At 35.5% G+C, this 18,559-nt stretch overlaps 1 protein-coding gene across 1 annotated transcript; it reads left to right on the top strand.

Annotated features, from left to right (window-relative positions):
- The first annotated feature begins 6,843 nt into the window (after nucleotides 1-6,843).
- PABPC5 (poly(A) binding protein cytoplasmic 5) lies at nucleotides 6,844-9,251 on the top strand. Its single transcript, XM_036423081.2, has 2 exons — nucleotides 6,844-7,023; nucleotides 7,566-9,251. Exon 2 carries the CDS (start codon nucleotides 7,704-7,706, stop codon nucleotides 8,850-8,852), a length of 1,149 nt encoding a protein of 382 aa, XP_036278974.1. The 5' UTR covers nucleotides 6,844-7,023; nucleotides 7,566-7,703; the 3' UTR covers nucleotides 8,853-9,251.
- Nucleotides 9,252-18,559: the final 9,308 nt, after the last annotated feature.

Raw genomic sequence — 18,559 nt, 5'->3', positions numbered from 1 at the left:
GTGAAGAAAACTAAAAGCAGCCTTAAAGCCCCAAAATAAATGGCTTAACATGTTTTCATTGTCATCTGAAAATATACATATATTAATGGGTAGAGGGTTTCAGTTTGGCAAGATAAAAGGAGTTCTGGAGATAAAAAATGGCCGAGACTGGTTTGGCTCAATGGATAGAGTGTCGGCTTGGGGACCGAAAGGTCCTGGGTTCGATTCCGGTCAAGGTCATGTATGTTGGTTGCGGGCATACCCCCAGTAGGGGGTGTGCAAGAGGCAGCTGATTGATGACTCTCTCTCATCGATGTTTCTAGCTCTCTATCTCTCTCCCTTGCTCTCTGTACAAAATCAATAAAATGTATTTTTTAAAAAAAATGATGTTGGTTGCACAATAATATAAATGTACTTATTGCTGCTGAATTGTATACTTCAAAATTGTTAAGAAGGTCAATTTTATATATATTTTACCATAATAAAAATTTGAAATTAAAATAAGGCAAATTTTTAAAAATTATTTTATTTTTTTTGTTCCAAGTCAAGTGAATTGACTATAACTTAAAAATTTGTAATCAGAAAATGTACTGTTTGTGTGTGCTGTGTGTGTATGCATTTTCCTTACATAAGACATATTCAGTAAACAGGCCTTAGTAGGGAAAAGATTTGTCTGAGACTATCTGCTAAGTACGTGATACTCCTGTCTTATTTCAAGGCATTATAACAGGATATACTTTGATTCTATATCACATCTATCTATCTATCTATCTATCTATCTATCTATCTATCTATCTATCATCTACCTATCTGTGTGTTTGTGTGTGTGTGTGTGTGTGTGTGTGTGTGTGTGTGTGTGTGTGTGTGTGTGTGTGTAAAAGCCTGATTTGCAGAGCATCCCCTCAGAGTTTGACTGGGAGACTGGGAGTTTGATTGCTTGCTATGATGTATGTACACTGACCACCAGGGGTTGGCATGGAATGAAGGAAGGCTCCTGCTGGCAGTAGGAAGGCCCAATCGGCCCTGATTGCCAGCCAGGCCTAAGGATCCTACCCGTGAATGAATTTCATGCACTGGGCCTCTAGTATGCTATATAAAACTCTAAATAGACTGGGTTGTGAGCACATACAAATTATATAAATTCACATGTAGTAGTCCATGAATTTATGATAAACTAATAGTATCTAATTCAAGAGAACCCTAAGGAGATACCTAACTAAAGCTAAATATATAAAGTTGTCATATTACTTTATTGTTTTTAACATTCAGATTTCTTCACCATTGGAAGCATGACTTTTTAATTCAGCATGGATTTAGTACTTGAGACAAATGAAAAAAAAAAGTTAAACTGTTTTTATAAAAGTGGTTTTCTTAATTTCCAATAAATCCTGTAGGAATGTAAATGTATGGATTATAGCTACAGACTTGAAAAAATAAAGCACCTATACTACCTCACTCTCAAAATTAAAATAAAATATTTTTTACTCTTTAAAAATTAAAAAAAAAATTACTGAAATTTGGGTTAAATATTGAAGAATGAGTTATTTTGTTTTATTAAGAATTTATCAAGATTAGTGAAGATGGCAGCATAGGTAAACACTCCTAAATGACTGCCAGGCACAACAAGTTAAAAAAAAACACACACACACACAAAAAAAACTGCAAAACAAACATCTATCTCCCAAAAAACAAACGAAAGCTGGCTGAGAGGAAGCCCTACATCTAGACTGAAAGAGAACGAGGAGAATCGAGGGCACAAGCGATGAAAAACTGAGGTAGGGGGGAGAGGACGGGATAAGGGCTGGCAGTGGATCCAGGCTGGCAGAGGGCGGTGCTTCTGGGGAGAGGCTAGACTGTCTGCCATCGAGTCAGAAAGTGAGGCTGGCTTGCTTGCAGAGCTGAGATTGTTTACTGTGCTGTGGGGTGAGACATGGGGAGACTTGGGGATGCCATCAGAGAGATGGTGGTTGGCAGCCATTGCTGTTGGCCACGCCCCAGCCTAGTTAAGTCCTGAGACTCTGCCCTGAGACTCTGCCCTTCACAACACATCCAAGCTCCAAGCAGCGGACTTTGCATATGAATGGCCCTCTCTGTTGCAATTTAAACAGATCTAAGGAGGATAGGATTGTAGTTCACTCTGTAGCTTCTGCAACAGTACTGGCCTCAGACAGTAGCTAAACTGCACTTCATTGAGACCCAGAAACCAGAGTTCTAGTACTCAGTTTCAATCCCTCACACCCATAAGTGACACATACAGGAGACAATCTCAGTGAGCACCCACTGAAATAAGGTGTGTCTCCAGTGCAGCAGTTCTTCCTTTATAGACATAGCAGATCCTCACAGACAATTGGCCTGGAGGTCAATTCCTCCCAGTGTACCAACAGCAATCAAGGCTTAATTACACCAAGAATTTGCACTAAGCCCACAAAGGAATATAGCAAAAGCAACCACCTCAGGTGATTGGGGAAGCTGAGCTACTGACCCCTATAGGTCACTGACCACACAAAGCCACTCCATCAACACAGGGAGGCAGCCAAAAGGAGGAAACACAAAAGCATGACATGAATGGGAAAGATGGAGTAGAGTAAACTACTGGACAACACACAGTTCAGAATTACATTTATAAGATTACTCAAGAAACTTCTAAAAACCTCTGAGAAACTTGATGAGACCTCCAAAAAGCTTGGTGAGACCTTCAAGGACCTTAATGAGAATACCAAAAAAATGGAAAAGGACCAGCCTGAAATTAAGCATATAAAGTCTGAAATAAAGAATATACAGAAACTCAACTATAGATCAACATGGCCCAAGAATCAAACCAAAGACCTGGAATATAAGAAATCAAAAATCACCCAACCAGAGAGGCAAAAAGAAAGAAGAATCCAAAAGTGTGAGAATAATGTAAGAAACCTCTGGGACAACTTCAAGCGAACTAGCATCATAATTATGGGGATCCCAGAAGACGAGAGAGAGCAAGATATCGAAAACATACTGAAAGAAATAGTGACAGAAAACTTCCCCACCTGGTGAAAGAAATAGACTTACAAGTTCAGGAAGCATACAGGACCCCAAACAGGAGGAATCCAAAGAGGAACACACCAAGACACATCATAATTAAAATGCCAAGAGCAAATGACAAAGAGAAAATCTTTCAAGTAGCAAGAGAAAAACAACTAGTTACGTACAAGGGAGTACCACACAACTGTCAGCTGATTTCTCAACAGGAATTATGCAGGCCAGAAGGGAGGGGCAAGAAATATGCAAAGTGATGAATAGCAAAAAGCTACAACCAAGATTACTCTACCCAGCAAAGCTATCATTCAGAATTGAAGGCCAGATAAAGAGCTGCACAGACAAGGAAAAGTTAAAGGAGTTCATCACCACCAAACCAGGATTACATGAAATGTTGAAGGGTATTCTTTAAGAAGAGGAAGAAAAAGAAAAATGTAAAGGTAAAAAATTATAAACAACAAAAAGGCATCAAATACATACCTACCAACAAGCGAATCTAAAAATCAAGAGAATAAAAAAAAAATCTGACAAACAAAATGGACTGGTGAATATAATAGAATCAGGGACATAGAAAGGGATTGGACTAACAATTCACAGGGTGAAAGGGGTCTGAGGGGTGTGGGAAGAGATTGGACAAAAATCTTAAACCTATAGATGAAGACATTGCTGGGGGTAAGGGCATGGGGTGGAGTTGGGAATCAGATGGAGGGGAGTTGAGGGGGAGGAGAGAGGAACAGCTGTAATAATCTGAACAATAAAGATTTATTTTTAAAATTTACCATAAATCTCACTCTATTTTAATTCTGTTGAAACTTCTCCAGTTCTCATTACTTTCTCATTTTAGTGGGTATATTCTAATAAACATAATTTAATCTTTCTTTGATAACTAATATCACAATACCTTTATGATTATCATTCAGAGCAATTTTTGGAAATAGAGGAAAATAATTGCTAACGTCTCCAAATCTTACTGTAAAAATGCCTGCTTATACTACATTAATAATGTCAAATCATTTTTTTTACAATTTTCCCCTCTTTGTTTGAAAATATATGAGTCAAGTTATAGGTAATAAAATGTTTACTTTTTATTATTTTGTTCCACCGTCCCAGACTTCATTCAAGAGAGCAGCAAATTTACTTTCCCTGTGAAGGCCCAGCAACTTGTACAACTGAGACACTTACCAGGTAAGTGGAACCACAGGATTAAGTGCCTGTTAAGACAAACTAAAAAGTAAATTCACAACTCTTCTTTTTTTCCACTAAAGCTGATACATTACTATCAACTATAAATAACAATGGTTGATAGGATGCACTTAGAATGCCAGCTGTCCTTGGTACTTTCCTCATGGAAAATTTTTCTTAGATTTAGAAAGACTTAAATATGCGTTAACCAAATGACTCAGGAATCTCAGTGGGGATATATATATATATATATATATATATATATATATATCCTGTTTCCCTGAAAATAAGACAGTGTCTTATATTAATTTTTTTCTAATTTTTTCTCCCAAAGTTGTGCTAGGTCTTATTTTCAGGGGATGTCTTATCTTTCCATGCGCTAGGTTTTATTTTCGGGGAAACACAGATATATATATATATATATATATATATATATATATACACACACATATATATATTATTTCAGGGAAGAAGGAAGAGGGAAAGAGCACTAGAAACATCAATCATGAGAGAGAATCATTGATTGGCTGCCTCCTGCATGCCCCCCACTGGGGACTGAGCCCACAACCTGGGCTTGTGCCCTGACCAGGAATTGAACCCATGCCGCGTGGGCTGGATGGAGAATTTTAATGTATTTAATGTTACATAAACTATAAAGTTGCCTTTAATATGTAGTAAAAATGACAAGAGAAATATTCTATATCTGATTTTATTCCAGAGAGTCTTCACAATCTTAATATTAACATGCTTAAACAGATTACAGGTGAAAATGTTTTCCTTTTTCCCACAAATATCTGCTTAGTGGAAGGAATATTACTAAAAGTAATTTAAAAGCAAGTCTATTTATTATTTTTGATATAATAAAATGTTTTCTATAGTTTAAAATGCTTATACAACGACCCTCAAAAGACTGCTAAGTGTAGAGAGGAGGTTGTTTTGAAAATTATTTTTAACAACCAAATTATATTTATAATCTTAGAAAAATATGTACAAATTAATTAGAACATAAGCAACATTTATCATTTATATTTGGTTCAGTAAGAATACTGTGGGAATTATTCTATTGATTTTGTGTTGTTTTATAACATTTTCAGTTAAGTAGGATTTTAAATGAAAAAAATAAAAATGGTCAAAAAGCTAATTAAAAAGTCTGTCAATTCAGCTTATCAGGAAAGATATTTATAAAAATTGTGTTCAAAATACAATAAATTAAGCAGAGATTCGCAAGTGTTTCTACATGTTGTTCATTGTGGTCATATTGTAAGATCAGTTTTTATTAGTTTAGCTCCATAATATTTTGTTTGTATTTGCCTTTTCTCAAATATTTCCATGGCCTAAGTAAGCAATAACCCAATTAAAAGAGCTAAATTTTCCCTGTCTCGGTTGCTCAGTTGGTTGGACTGTTCTCCAGTGCATGGATAGGTGGCGGGTTGGATTCCCTGTCAGGGTTCATACATTAGGTTTTGGGTTCCAGGTGCCTACAGAAGGCAATCAATCAATGTTTCTCTCTCATCTCTCTCTCTCTCTCTCAATATTTGAGTAAATGATGAGAGTAAATTGTCATTTTCAGTTAACACTAGAGTCTAACAGAAAATCTAAAATGTATAAAATGAAGCAGCACATGAATTAAGCCTATTATTCTAAGAATTTCTTTTTAAGACAATGCCCTTTTGGGTGATGTCTTTCTCTTGCATTCTCTCCCCTCCTCCCAGAATCTTTTCTAGCCTAATAGTAATTACATGTGTATTGCCTGGATTTTCATTTTCAGTGGAGGGGTTTTGAATGGGCTGCATGAGGAGCTGTGTGTTATAGACATTGCAATTTTCCCAAAACAGGGCAACATTACTCTCCAAAACAGTTTCTAAGGCACTCTAAAAAAAATCTTGGGAAACCTCTGAGTTGATTCCTATCTTATAGCATTATTCCCTGCAATGGCTTAAAGTTGACAACTCATGTTAAAATTAGTAATTAATTATGTAATGTGCTTGTATCTTTATGTGTTTGCTTCATCTGAGAACATTAATTATATATTTTATATCCATTCTGCAGCTTTTTCTCTCTTTAAGATTTTATAATTTGTGCTTATGGATGCAGCATATTTTAATGTTTTGTGGCACTAAGTACCATTAAAGTCATTTTGTGGCTTTCCAATAATTAAAACCTTTGTATTGCTGGAGCAGTGAAAAGAACACTGCCTACTACCTGGGGATAATGCTACCATCATGCAGGAGTTTAATGGAGTAAGGATAAAGGCCAAACACAACATGGCTCTGTGTTTTATTCAACCCTGTGATCATTTTGCACTGGACTGGTGGTCAGGACAACTGTCAATTCTGACTTCCCAATGCGCTTGGGAAAAGTATGCAACCTATATCATATTTCCTATACAGAAATGATTAAGGGAATTCATTGTTATTGTTTTTTTAATTATTATAGTTCTTTTCTCCTTGAATTTCAAGACTAGCAGCCTAAAGATATTTTAAAATAATAAATATATGAAATTCCAAAAATAAGAAATCTAAAAACCATTTTAACATCTTTTTTTCTTTTTCTTTACAATGTTAACACAGGGAAGTGGGAAGTTACTTAGCAGGGTTCCGGGTTTTCTGGAGCCCCGCCCTACCACAGCTACAGGCTTTTAGTCCCTGGGTAGGTCTGCCCTGAGAAAGCAATCCCTGTCCATGGGTCCATGCTCTGCCCGCCCGCCGCGCATCTGCCCTTCTCTTCTGACTCCGCCCCACATCTGTCCGGAACCGCCTTGCGTCGGAGCTGACCCAGTGCGCTTCTGCCAGTCAGTCCCTCCGGACCTGCCGCAAGTCTCAGGCTGCCGAAATCACCACGCGTCACTCGGTCCGTACCCAGTGGGAATCTTGGGTATCTGGGCGGTCTCCGGTCCTCCGCGCGTGTCTGTCTGTCTGTCTTTCTGTTTGATCCGCCGCCTGCAGCCTGCCTGCTGGCCCAGAGCACCAAGTGCCCAGTCTGCCCTTTCGCTGACGCTGAGTGTGTGTAGCGGCCTTAGTTAGCTGCAAGCCCGCCTGAGATTGGCCAGGCAGCCCCGGGCGTAGGAATACATGTTCCCTGCCCTAGTTGATGCAATTTTAAGCCAACAGGACCTCGAGGCCTATATTTATACAGAAAACAGGTTGTGAGGCCTAGATCTGCAATGCTAGATGTGGGGAGCCAGCCAGCTGCTTGATGATTTCTTATAAATTAAGAGGGAAAGGGAAAAAATGTCCCCCTACTGCTGGCTTTTGAAACTGATTTTAAATCTAAAAGGGTGGAAATTTTATGTCCCTTAGGTAGAACAGACTCCTTACTGGGATGCCTTTTTGTCTGATGCTGCGTTTGTGCTGAGCCCGCTGACCAGGTGTTTCTGAACTTCATTTTCTCAGCCTCAACAGTGTTACTGAGTCTGCTTTTAGCTTCCTTCGCCTTGCCTTGGCTTTTTCTGTTCGTGAACAGCTGCTTGGCCCATAGCAAAGCAGACTTCTTTTTGCTCCCAAGAGAGCCCTCTCCCTGTGCTGAGAGAGATGGGGAGTGGGGAGCCTAATCCTGCTGGCAAGAAAAAGAAGTACCTCAAAGCTGCCCTGTATGTAGGTGACTTGGATCCAGATGTCACCGAGGACATGCTTTATAAAAAGTTCAGGCCTGCTGGCCCTCTGCGCTTCACCAGAATCTGCCGTGACCCAGAGACCCGCAGCCCTCTGGGCTATGGCTATGTTAACTTCCGCTTTCCTGCAGACGCTGAGTGGGCCCTGAACACCATGAATTTTGATTTGATTAATGGCAAACCATTCCGTCTCATGTGGTCTCAGCCAGATGACCGCTTAAGAAAGTCTGGAGTTGGAAATATATTCATCAAAAACCTGGACAAATCCATAGACAACAGGGCTCTTTTTTATTTGTTTTCTGTTTTTGGGAACATTCTCTCTTGCAAAGTTGTCTGCGATGACTACGGCTCTAAGGGTTATGCCTATGTGCATTTTGACAGCCTGGCAGCTGCCAATAGAGCCATCTGGCACATGAATGGCATGCGGCTCAACAACCGCCAGGTGTATGTTGGCCGATTCAAATTTCCAGAAGAGCGGGCAGCTGAAGTTAGGATCAGGGATAGAGCAACTTTCACCAATGTTTTCGTTAAAAACTTTGGAGATGAAGTAGATGACAAAAAACTGAAGGAAATTTTCAGTGAATATGGGCCAACCGAGAGTGTTAAGGTAATAAGAGATGCCAGTGGGAAATCTAAAGGCTTTGGATTTGTAAAATATGAGACACATGAGGCTGCTCAAAAGGCTGTGCTAGACCTGCACGGAAAGTCCGTCGATGGTAAAGCCCTATATGTAGGGCGAGCACAGAAGAAAATTGAACGCCTGGCTGAATTAAGGCGAAGATTTGAAAGGCTGAAAGTAAAAGAAAAAAGTCGGCCTCCGGGGGTGCCTATTTATATTAAGAACTTGGATGAGACCATCGATGATGAAAAACTAAAGGAGGAATTTTCTTCCTTTGGATCAATTAGCCGAGCCAAAGTGATGGTGGAAGTGGGACAAGGCAAAGGGTTTGGTGTAGTCTGTTTCTCCTCTTTTGAAGAGGCTACCCAAGCGGTGGGTGAGATGAATGGTCGCATGGTGGGCTCCAAACCGCTGCATGTGACCCTGGGCCAAGCCAGGCGCAGGTGGTGAGAAGAAGAATGTTCGATTTGTTTCGGCCTTAAGCTGGTGCCCACTTAGTTTGGGCTACTTTGTGATAAGAGATTATTTTATGCGAATTCACAGGTTTTTTTGTTTGTTTGTTTGTTTGTTTTAAGTATTTTCTTTTTAAAAAAGAGTGAAACTAGAAAACCTTGTTCATTTTAGTGAAGAACATAATTTCTAATTGTAAAATTGTCATTTTGTACTAGTTTTTAATGTAATATCTTAGGATTATGGAGAATAAAGTTCACTTCTCCACACATTTGTTTTCCTAAATAAGTCAAGGTAAAGTAATTGAATGAGTATATTTTCTTCCTATTTCAATAATACTACTAAATTTGATTTCTTCTATGAAAATATTTTCAAAATGCTTCATACTTCTGATTCTATTTCAATGCAAACTTCTTTTTTAAAAAAAGTATATATTTTATTGATTTTTTACAGAGAGAAAGAGAGAGGGATAGAGAGCCAAAAACATCGATGAGAGAGAGCCATTGATCAGCTGCCTCCTGCACACCTCCTAATGGGAATGTGCCCGCAACCAAGGTACATGCCCTTGACCGGAATCAAATCTGGGACTTTTCAGTCCGCAGGCCGACACTCTATCCACTGAGCCAAACTGGTTTCAGCGCAGTGCAAACTTCTTACTTGCTTTTTGACAAATCAATAGCACAGGGGGAAATGTATGTGGTCCAGTTATCATTTATGCAAAATTTTACTTTAAATTATTAATATATATGAATATTATTTGAAAAAGATATGATTTTTTTTCTTTCCTTTATTTATATTATTTCCATTTATATTAAAATTTCATTTAAAATATATTTTAGGCATACCACAAACTGAATAGTGTCGGGGGTTTTCTTTATTAACTTCATACTCAGAGAAATAAGCATATTGGTGTTATTATCAATCAGTACCTTAGGGAATTAATACTTTAGGCATAAATTTTTTATATTATTGGTTTCATCTGAAAAACCTTTCCTGAAAGATTTGAAACTTGATAACAATCTAAAGAGCATTCTTACCACTCACTTTTCTAAATTCCTTTGTATGTATACTTGAATAATGTTAAATTAACAAGAAAGGTAAATAGCTGCATTGAATTGCCTTTAGATAAGTTTAAGATTTTAACTTCATCTCTTATTTCAATATAAAAGGTAAATAATCCTTATAACGATATTGAAAAACTACATTGAAGAACATGTATTAAATTTGTCATTCTCTTGTAATTGTTTAATATATCCATGCAAAAATATTCATAGATGTTTCAAATGAAGGAAAAAGTTGTCACTCCTGACTAAATCACATGCCTTCATCTATCATATGAGAGCTATTAATGCACTACATTTCTCTTTCAGTCTTGTTGCTTGAAAGTTGTTACAGAATATTCTATTCTTTCTTACATTTACAGTATTTAGCCTGTAATTTCTAGGTTACACATTTTCTGTATTTCATTGGTATTTCCTCTTTTTCCCATCCAGCTACCTTCCATCTACATTACACTTACTTTTCTATTTTCTTTGGATTTCCTTTCTCTTAATATATGCTAGTTGAAATCCATTTTGAAAGTATATAAATACCTAATTTATGTAAATGTTAAGTAATAACTTTTAAAAACATGATTCACTCATACACAGATCCAACCACAAGAAAACGTTTTGTTTCTATTCTCAATTGGTTTTTATTTTCTGCATAAAAATCTTTTATTCATACATAATTCAATATAAATATATAATTTAACACTTTTGTTAGCAATTTGCCCACAAAATAATGAGAATAAGCTGTTTCTATATAATTATCTATAAATTATATATATATATTCAGTATCAAATATTTTCAAGTGGAAATCACTTTTTTAAATTGTAAACATGCTAATTTTAAAATAATGTACACAATGCAAAAATTTATAAAGAAGTAAAATTCCCATAGTTCAGAGGTGACCACTATTAATATTTTCAGTATGCACATTTCTTTCCATGTATCTTTTTCCTATTTATACATACACTGTGTTATAAGCAAAAAACAAAACATATTACATGTACCGTTACATGCTTTGTTAAATTTTTAAGCATAATCATCTTTTCATGTAAATAAATATTGATCTGTATCATCATTTCAGTGACTGCTTAGTATTCCATTATGTGGATGTACTATAACTTATCTAAGTCATTCATTATTGAATATAATTCATATGCTTTTCAATGTATTCTACATTTGTAAACAATACTGTGAAGACCATCCTTGCTTAAATATATTTTTAGTTACATGAGCTTGAAAAAATATCAATAGCATGTAAAAGCTTAAATCTAGAAAACTAAAAATGCACATCATATTGATATATGTATTATAATTTTGAAAAAAATTTCAAGATATAGTCTTCATTTAAATTGACAAAAAAACTAAAATAATGGGATATAATTTTTCATATCATTGTAATCAGAATTTATGAAAATGATGCAACTCCAAACATAATTTAAAATATTGAAAGTGGTGATGATTTACCATATATACTCTCTATTCCTCTTTCCCAAGTTTTTATTTCAATTTATAGACCTGCAGTCTTATTGTTAATCTAAAACCTTTATAAATATTTTGATTCAATATAAATCACTAACATTTCTAGAAAGTAAAAATTCTTCAAGTATTAGCATTTAATACATTTTGGGGAATTAAGTATTTAAATTATTGCTATTTTCTAAAAGTTAGCCAGTATAAAGAAAAGGAGTAATTAAAACATACATAATTACAGAGAAAATATACATGTTAGGACTCCTAATAATTAAGGCTTCTAGAGGGGAGCAAACTACTGAAAAGTTTAAGTGAATGACAAAGCTATTTGATAAGAGAAATTAGTTATTAAAGAACAAGCCATTTTTATTACATATCATCCTATGAAGAAGTAATTGAAAAGTGATTGGGTACACAGATTGTTGCATCTAACATAGTGTTGCTGGTGACATAGACTTATGCTTATACTTATGCTTATACCTATGCTTATACCTATGCTTATCAATGCTTACACATTTCTCATACTCTATTTCATTAAACATTTGATTAATGGGCTTGTTTTAGACAAAACTTCTAACAATTGACACTAATAAAAGTCTATTTGTAAAGTAACTTTTAAAAATAGATTAGTGGGATATTGCTTCAAGATCAAGACTACTCCACAACATTTTGATCCTACATTGAACCAAGTGATCACATTAATTATTCCCTGAGAGACTAATGCGTGTGCATATGAAATGAATCACATATATCAGGGTATATTTACAAATGGTTCCTTGTAACCTCAAGAGAATTAATATATTTCACTTGACTCCAGGGGATCATGGTTAATAGCTTGAAATAATCTAGTTACCATTGGAAATCTAAGAGCAAGGCATGCTAATTTAAACATACAAATATTGAAAATCTATTTACTTTGAAACTTTAAAAAACGAACTCCAAATACTCCAAGTACTTTCATCCTCATAAGCCAATCAATTTTAAAATTTCTCCCATTGGGCACAAAAAAATTATCAGAGTTCTCACTATATCTCTCATCAAAAGTTTGGCTTAGAGAGACTGCAAGTAAAAAGGTTGAGTGTTGATACTGTATGGTAGGGGTGTCGAACTCAATCAGAGAAGGGGCCAAAATCTAAAATCCAGCCTAAATCGCGGGCCAAATGGTTTACTGAACAGTCATAAACTGTCATTGTGATGGAAACACAGCGGAGTGCAGTGATGACAGCGTGGTGCGGGCCACATCGCAAGGCCTGGCGGGACGGATTTGGCCCGCGGGCCTTGTGTTTGACACATGTGCTGTATGGCATGAGTCTCAATCATCAGAGTAAATTAGTTTCTTTGTTTTAGAACTAATAGTAAGTGAAACACCATATGCTGGCAACTTTTGAATGAAAAATAAGCCTTCTATTATAAAGGATAAATAATTTTACATCTCTTTGAGATTAATTCAAACTTTCAAAAGGATAAATTATGCTTTTGGGAAATCAAGGACTTTTTAAATTAACAGTTGGGACATTTAAAAAGTAGCTTTAAGTTAATTTAAACTGAATGACAAACAACTCTTTTTTTAAGTCACCTCTCTGAGAATTGAGGGCAGAATGAATCCCTGAAGAGAACAAACATATAAAGGAATCTAAGCTTTCCTTTTAAGTGATTTGGGAAGTCCAAAAATATACTCACAATAGATTTTATTGCACAAAAATATATTCTACATTAATGTCCATAAATAAAGGAGCAAATATTTTACTATTTTTTGTGATGAAATGCAACTTTGTGATAATGAACGTAACAAAGCAATGCAAGTCCAGAGAAAGAATGTCTTTCCTTGTTCATTAAAGAATTTTGAAAAATCAGAGTATTTGTGTACAAGCTCAAGAGTAATTTAAAGAAAGAGTGTAAAGAAATAAAGAATAATTTAAATGTTATACTTGTAATTTAATACTGTGAAGACAGTAAAAATCTGCCTTGTTCAATATCTACTTTAAGGTAAAGTAGATAAATAACAAGTTAATGAATAGTTTTCATTAACTTTGTACGGTTTATGGTTATTCTTAATTAATTTGACTAATACAGTAATACTAAACCTCAGGAACATTTAATTTGTAAGTGAATTTCTAAATTAATTATTGGTGCTAATCTGCTCTTCTCTACTTCTTATCTCCATCACCTAATCTCAACTCCACTCCTACAGAACACTCAAGTTTACATAAGTTATCTCTGGTTTATGTAGTTTGTCTAAACATCAGCTCAAAATTTTCTGTTAGATGTGCATGTATATGATATTGTATAATTTTGTTGAGATAAAGTTTTAGGACTTGCATGTTAAGTCACAATATATGGTGGGAAATGTCTACTGTTTATATATGGATGAATGTATCTAGGTGGAGGTACTCTTTTTTAAAATGTGAATATCAGAATGATGCCAATTAAACCAACAACAAAACTATGGGGTCTGCTTGGAATTTTGGTTTCATAATGTATACATGGGCTTGTGTATTTGGATACCAAAGACTTGGTAGTATATGTATAAATTCTAGAAATATATATTGCTAATATGGAATAAATTTTGATATATGAAAGCAACATTTCAAGAATAACAAGAGATAATACTAAAAGAAATTGCACAACTTTTCTGAAGTGGAACATAAGCAATGAAAATTATCTATATGCAGTCTTTAGTTGTTTCAATGGAGACATACAAAAAATGTGAACTCTTTCATGCAAAGAGTAAAAATATATACAAGACATAATTTTTGAAGCTATTATTATATTTTGATGTAAATAAAACAAACTGGAAGAGTGGAAAACAAGGATGAACTAAATATGTCTCTTACTTTAGTCTCCAAAAGAGTTTCACTTCAGGCAGAATGATTTTCTTAAACCACTGGGCAATTTTCACTATTTTTAATCTTTATGCTGTGAGAGATGTATATATGTAATAATTTTAAAGCTCAAAGACAAATATATTCTATATAGGTGATATTTAAACCATAATACAGTGGAACAACCTTTCATCAACAGCAAGTTTTGTCATCTATTTAAACTATATTTCTCATACAAGTAATTACCTGCTTGAAATTTTATCTCTAATCTCTGGGCCAAGAATTTAAGGCTATGAGAATTGTGTTTTAATTGATCTTGGATCATAGATTTTTAGTATATTGATTGATAGAACAGTTTATCTTGCTTAATGTGCAAAGCCTATCTAACAAGTTTATGGATGAAATAAAAAATGTTCTTAAATATTTGAAATATGGAATCTGTCCCTAAAAAATAAAATTAAGACTCACTGAATTACTAAGAATAGCCTATTAAATGATTGCACTCAGTATTAAGAATTTATCAGTAACAGAGAAAGGAATTTCAGATAAATTGAATACATTTATTTTGAAGTGCAAATAAAGAATGAATACTAGTTAATGCACTGTCGCCCCAAAATAGAACTCCAAAAAAATATGTAAAAGTAGGTTTTTGAAACATAAGGGTGAACGAAGTCATGGAAATCATTCATACCTATTTAGGGAAGAGAGTTACATTTCTCTGGTGCACCAGCAGTATAGGCCCAAAAGAACCAAGAGAATGTAGAGAAAGTGGAGAAAAGAGGAAAGATTTGGCCTTTAGACTATGAACTGGTGAGACAACATGGAAACTTCATTAAGAATCAGGCTTTGCAAAGCCATTGTGGTTGAACATTGAACTGTGAACCAGGAGGTCAAAGTTCAATTCCCAGTCAAGATACATGCCTGGGTTGTGGGCTCAAATCCCAGTGTGTGGCATGCAGGAGGCAGCCAACCAATGATTTTCTTTCATCATTGATGTTCTTTTCCCTCTGAAATAAATTAAAATATATTAAAAAAAAAAAAAGACTCAACATTGAAACAAAAAATATGGTCTTTGCAGAAAATCACTGAACAGAGCAGTGTTACATGAATTGGTATTATCGGAGGTGGTAGTGGTGGGGGGGGAAGAATCAGGTTTTAATGCTTAAAGTTATTTTAGAAGATAAATTATTTTTTTTCTTAATTTCACATAAACAACCTGTAAGTTTTAGGGCTCCTTGAAATTCTTATTAAGGTCTTCCAGCCATAATTTTTAAATTAGCAACAATGATTCTAAACTTGTGCTATAGTGTTTTAAATTCCAAACTCCCTATGTTTTGTAGTTTTTTACTCAGATGTCTCAACATTTGCTTTTTCTAAGGGGCATTGGGAAATTTCTAAATTTATTATGATACAAATGTTAGATTATCCCTATAAAAAAAATCAAAGTTTGCATGACGATGAGGATGGGAGACTACTAATTCTAGTGAAGTTGAAATCTTGTATTTATAGAGAAATTGTATGGATGGATATATATATATATATATATATATATATATATATATATATATATATATGGAATACATGGAAGATAAGAACAACTGAATGGAAAGCAGAAATAATGATATATCTCTTATAACAGTGAGTTCAAATTAAGAGCCACAGACCTCTTAGACAAAAATAATGCTTTCATTCTCAAGCAATGTTCTATCCCAAGTAAAAGGTGTTTGGGCAAATGATGACAATTAGAAAGAGCCATAAGCAATTGACTCAGGTGATATATTTCCAATGAACTGATATTTACCAGAATTCTGGTGTGAAGTACTTACTGGCCCACATGGAGTTAAAAAGCAGTATTGAAGCTTGCTCAGTGTGAATAGTTGGCATTCTGTCTCTCTCAAAATGTGGTCCAAAGTGTATCAGAATAACCTGGGGAGTTTGTTAAAATTAAGATTCCTATGACTCTCCCTTGGCTAGCTGAATTAAAGTTAGTGAACCAGTGGTAAGATGGAATGGACAACAGAAATCTATGGTTTTCTCATATTCTGTAGATTATTTTTATGCAAACATAAAGATCTAGAACAGAAGTCAGTAAGCTTTTTCTGTAAAGGAAAGATAATAATTATTTTAGCCTTTGTGGGACAAGGATAAAATAATTATTAGCAGGTACATACATAACAACAACAACAACAAAACACCAAATAGCTACACGTTTCAAAATTCACAAAATTCAAAATGTATAATAGTAATGACAATGATAATAAGAGAGCATCTTTTTTTGTAATACAATTCCAATGAAAACAATTTGGGGGGTGTTCATTTCACTTAATTAGAGTTCAAAGTTGGTTTCCTCAATCATCAGATAAATTGAGAATAGATTCATCTTCAAAAACTGTTTTTAGATTGCAGTTCATACAAAACCAATTAGCAGCCCTGATTTGGCCTGCAAGTTGGAGTTTTCCAACCACTGATCTAAAAACACTGATCTAGAGACTAGCTAAAAAAGTATTTACCAAAGATAGCTTCCTAGCATAAGTAACAATAATAAAATAAAAAGACTTATTAACTGATATAATTAAAAAAATAAGCGAAATAAAATTAAAAAGTACAACAAACATGATAACAATCAAAGCATAAAAATAGTAGAACACAATAAAATGACTTTGTTTCTAAATTTCTGGATGGGGGAAATTTTTCTAAACAAATACTAGATTTCAGTTTCTAAAATTATCAGATTATTAAAAAAGTTCCTATTTTAGTAAGAAAAATGTCATATACAAACACTATAAATATGTGTATACTATATGTATGTGTATGTTTATTAAGATTGTACAGTTAATCAAACAATTGAGTAATTTTTTGGTTATAAATTATAAGTGATTTTGTTTTTTTCTATTTTATTATCTACTACAGGTCCGGTGTACTAAATTTGTGCATGGAGGTGTGTGTCCCTCAGCCTAGCCTGCACCCTCTCCAATCTAGAACCCATTTTCTTCCTACTGGGATTGGGCCTAAATGGGCAGTAGTTCATCCCTCACACAATGCAGGACTACTGGCTCCCAACTGCTCACCTGCCTGCCTTCCTGATTGCCCTTAACTACTTCTGCCTGCCAGCCTAATCACCCCCTAACCACTCCCCTGTCAGCCTGATTGATGCCTAACCGCTCCCCTGCCAGCCTGATTGCCCCCAACTGCCCTCCCTTGCAGGCCTGGTCCCTCCCAACTGCCCTCCCCTGCTGCCCACAACTGCCCTCCTCTGCTGGCCATCTTGTGGCAGCCATCTTGTGTCCACCTGGGTGCAGCCATCTTTGACCAGATGGGGGCAGCCATCTTGTGTGTTGGAGTGTAATTTGCATATTACTCTTTTATTAGATAGGATAGAGGCCTGGTGCATGGATGTGGGCCAGCTGGTTTGCCCTGAAGGGTGTCCCGGATCAGGGTGGGGGTTCCCTTGGGGCATGTGGTGGCCTGGGTGAGGGAAATGTGGTGGTTTTCAGGCCAGCTATTACACCCCCTCCAACCCTCGTGACCTAAGTGGAGGCCCTGGTATCTGGAACTTATTTATCTTCTGTAATTGACACTTTGTAGCCTTGAGTGGAGGTGAGGGAAGGCCAGGGTGTGCAGGAAGCTTAGCTTCCTCCATTGCTAGGGAAACCCAAGCCTCCTGATTGCTCAATGGCCACAGCCATCTTGTTTGGGTTAATTTGCATACTTGCTCCTGATTTGCTGGTGGGTATAGTGGAGGTACAATTTGCATATTACTCTTTTATTAGATAGGACATTTTCTAAATAGTGAAACATAGGGTTCTGGGTGCAGATTCTTCAGTTGATCCTTGTCCAATGAAATTGAAAAATAAATTTGTGGACTAAAAGCTTCTTTAATAAAAATGTGAAAATTTATTGTTAGCATATACAAATTCTTCTTGGGAGGGGTACTTAAAGGGAAAATTATTCTGCTATATATTATCAGTTTCAAAGCTCAAAGCTCACGTGGTGCCCCCTTCTCTTCTCCTCCTCATCTTGCAATGTCCCTCTATCCTCTGTGAAAATATGTTCCAATCTTCCAGGTATTTTATAACCTTTCCTTATCCTCTATGAAAGTATGATAAGCATTTTGGTGGCTTGGTGCTATTTCTGTCCTTCACATATGCATTACTCTCCCATGGATATCCCTTATTCCCTAAACCTGCCTGTCCTATCTTTAAAATTCCTTTCAATAGTTTATTAATAAAACATAGAATGTCCTTAATTTAAAAAAATATTTTAAAATATAATTACAAAGACTTTATAATAAGCGAACTCTTATTTCCTCAACCTATAAATCTGCCCCTCCTTGTATCTTCTCCATTCAGTAAATGGCAGTTTCTT

This window comes from Pipistrellus kuhlii, unplaced genomic scaffold (assembly GCF_014108245.1).
Source record: "Pipistrellus kuhlii isolate mPipKuh1 unplaced genomic scaffold, mPipKuh1.p scaffold_m20_p_76, whole genome shotgun sequence".
In the NCBI taxonomy this organism is placed as follows: domain Eukaryota; kingdom Metazoa; phylum Chordata; class Mammalia; order Chiroptera; family Vespertilionidae; genus Pipistrellus; species Pipistrellus kuhlii.
This window is presented reverse-complemented; position numbering and strand designations above follow the sequence as displayed.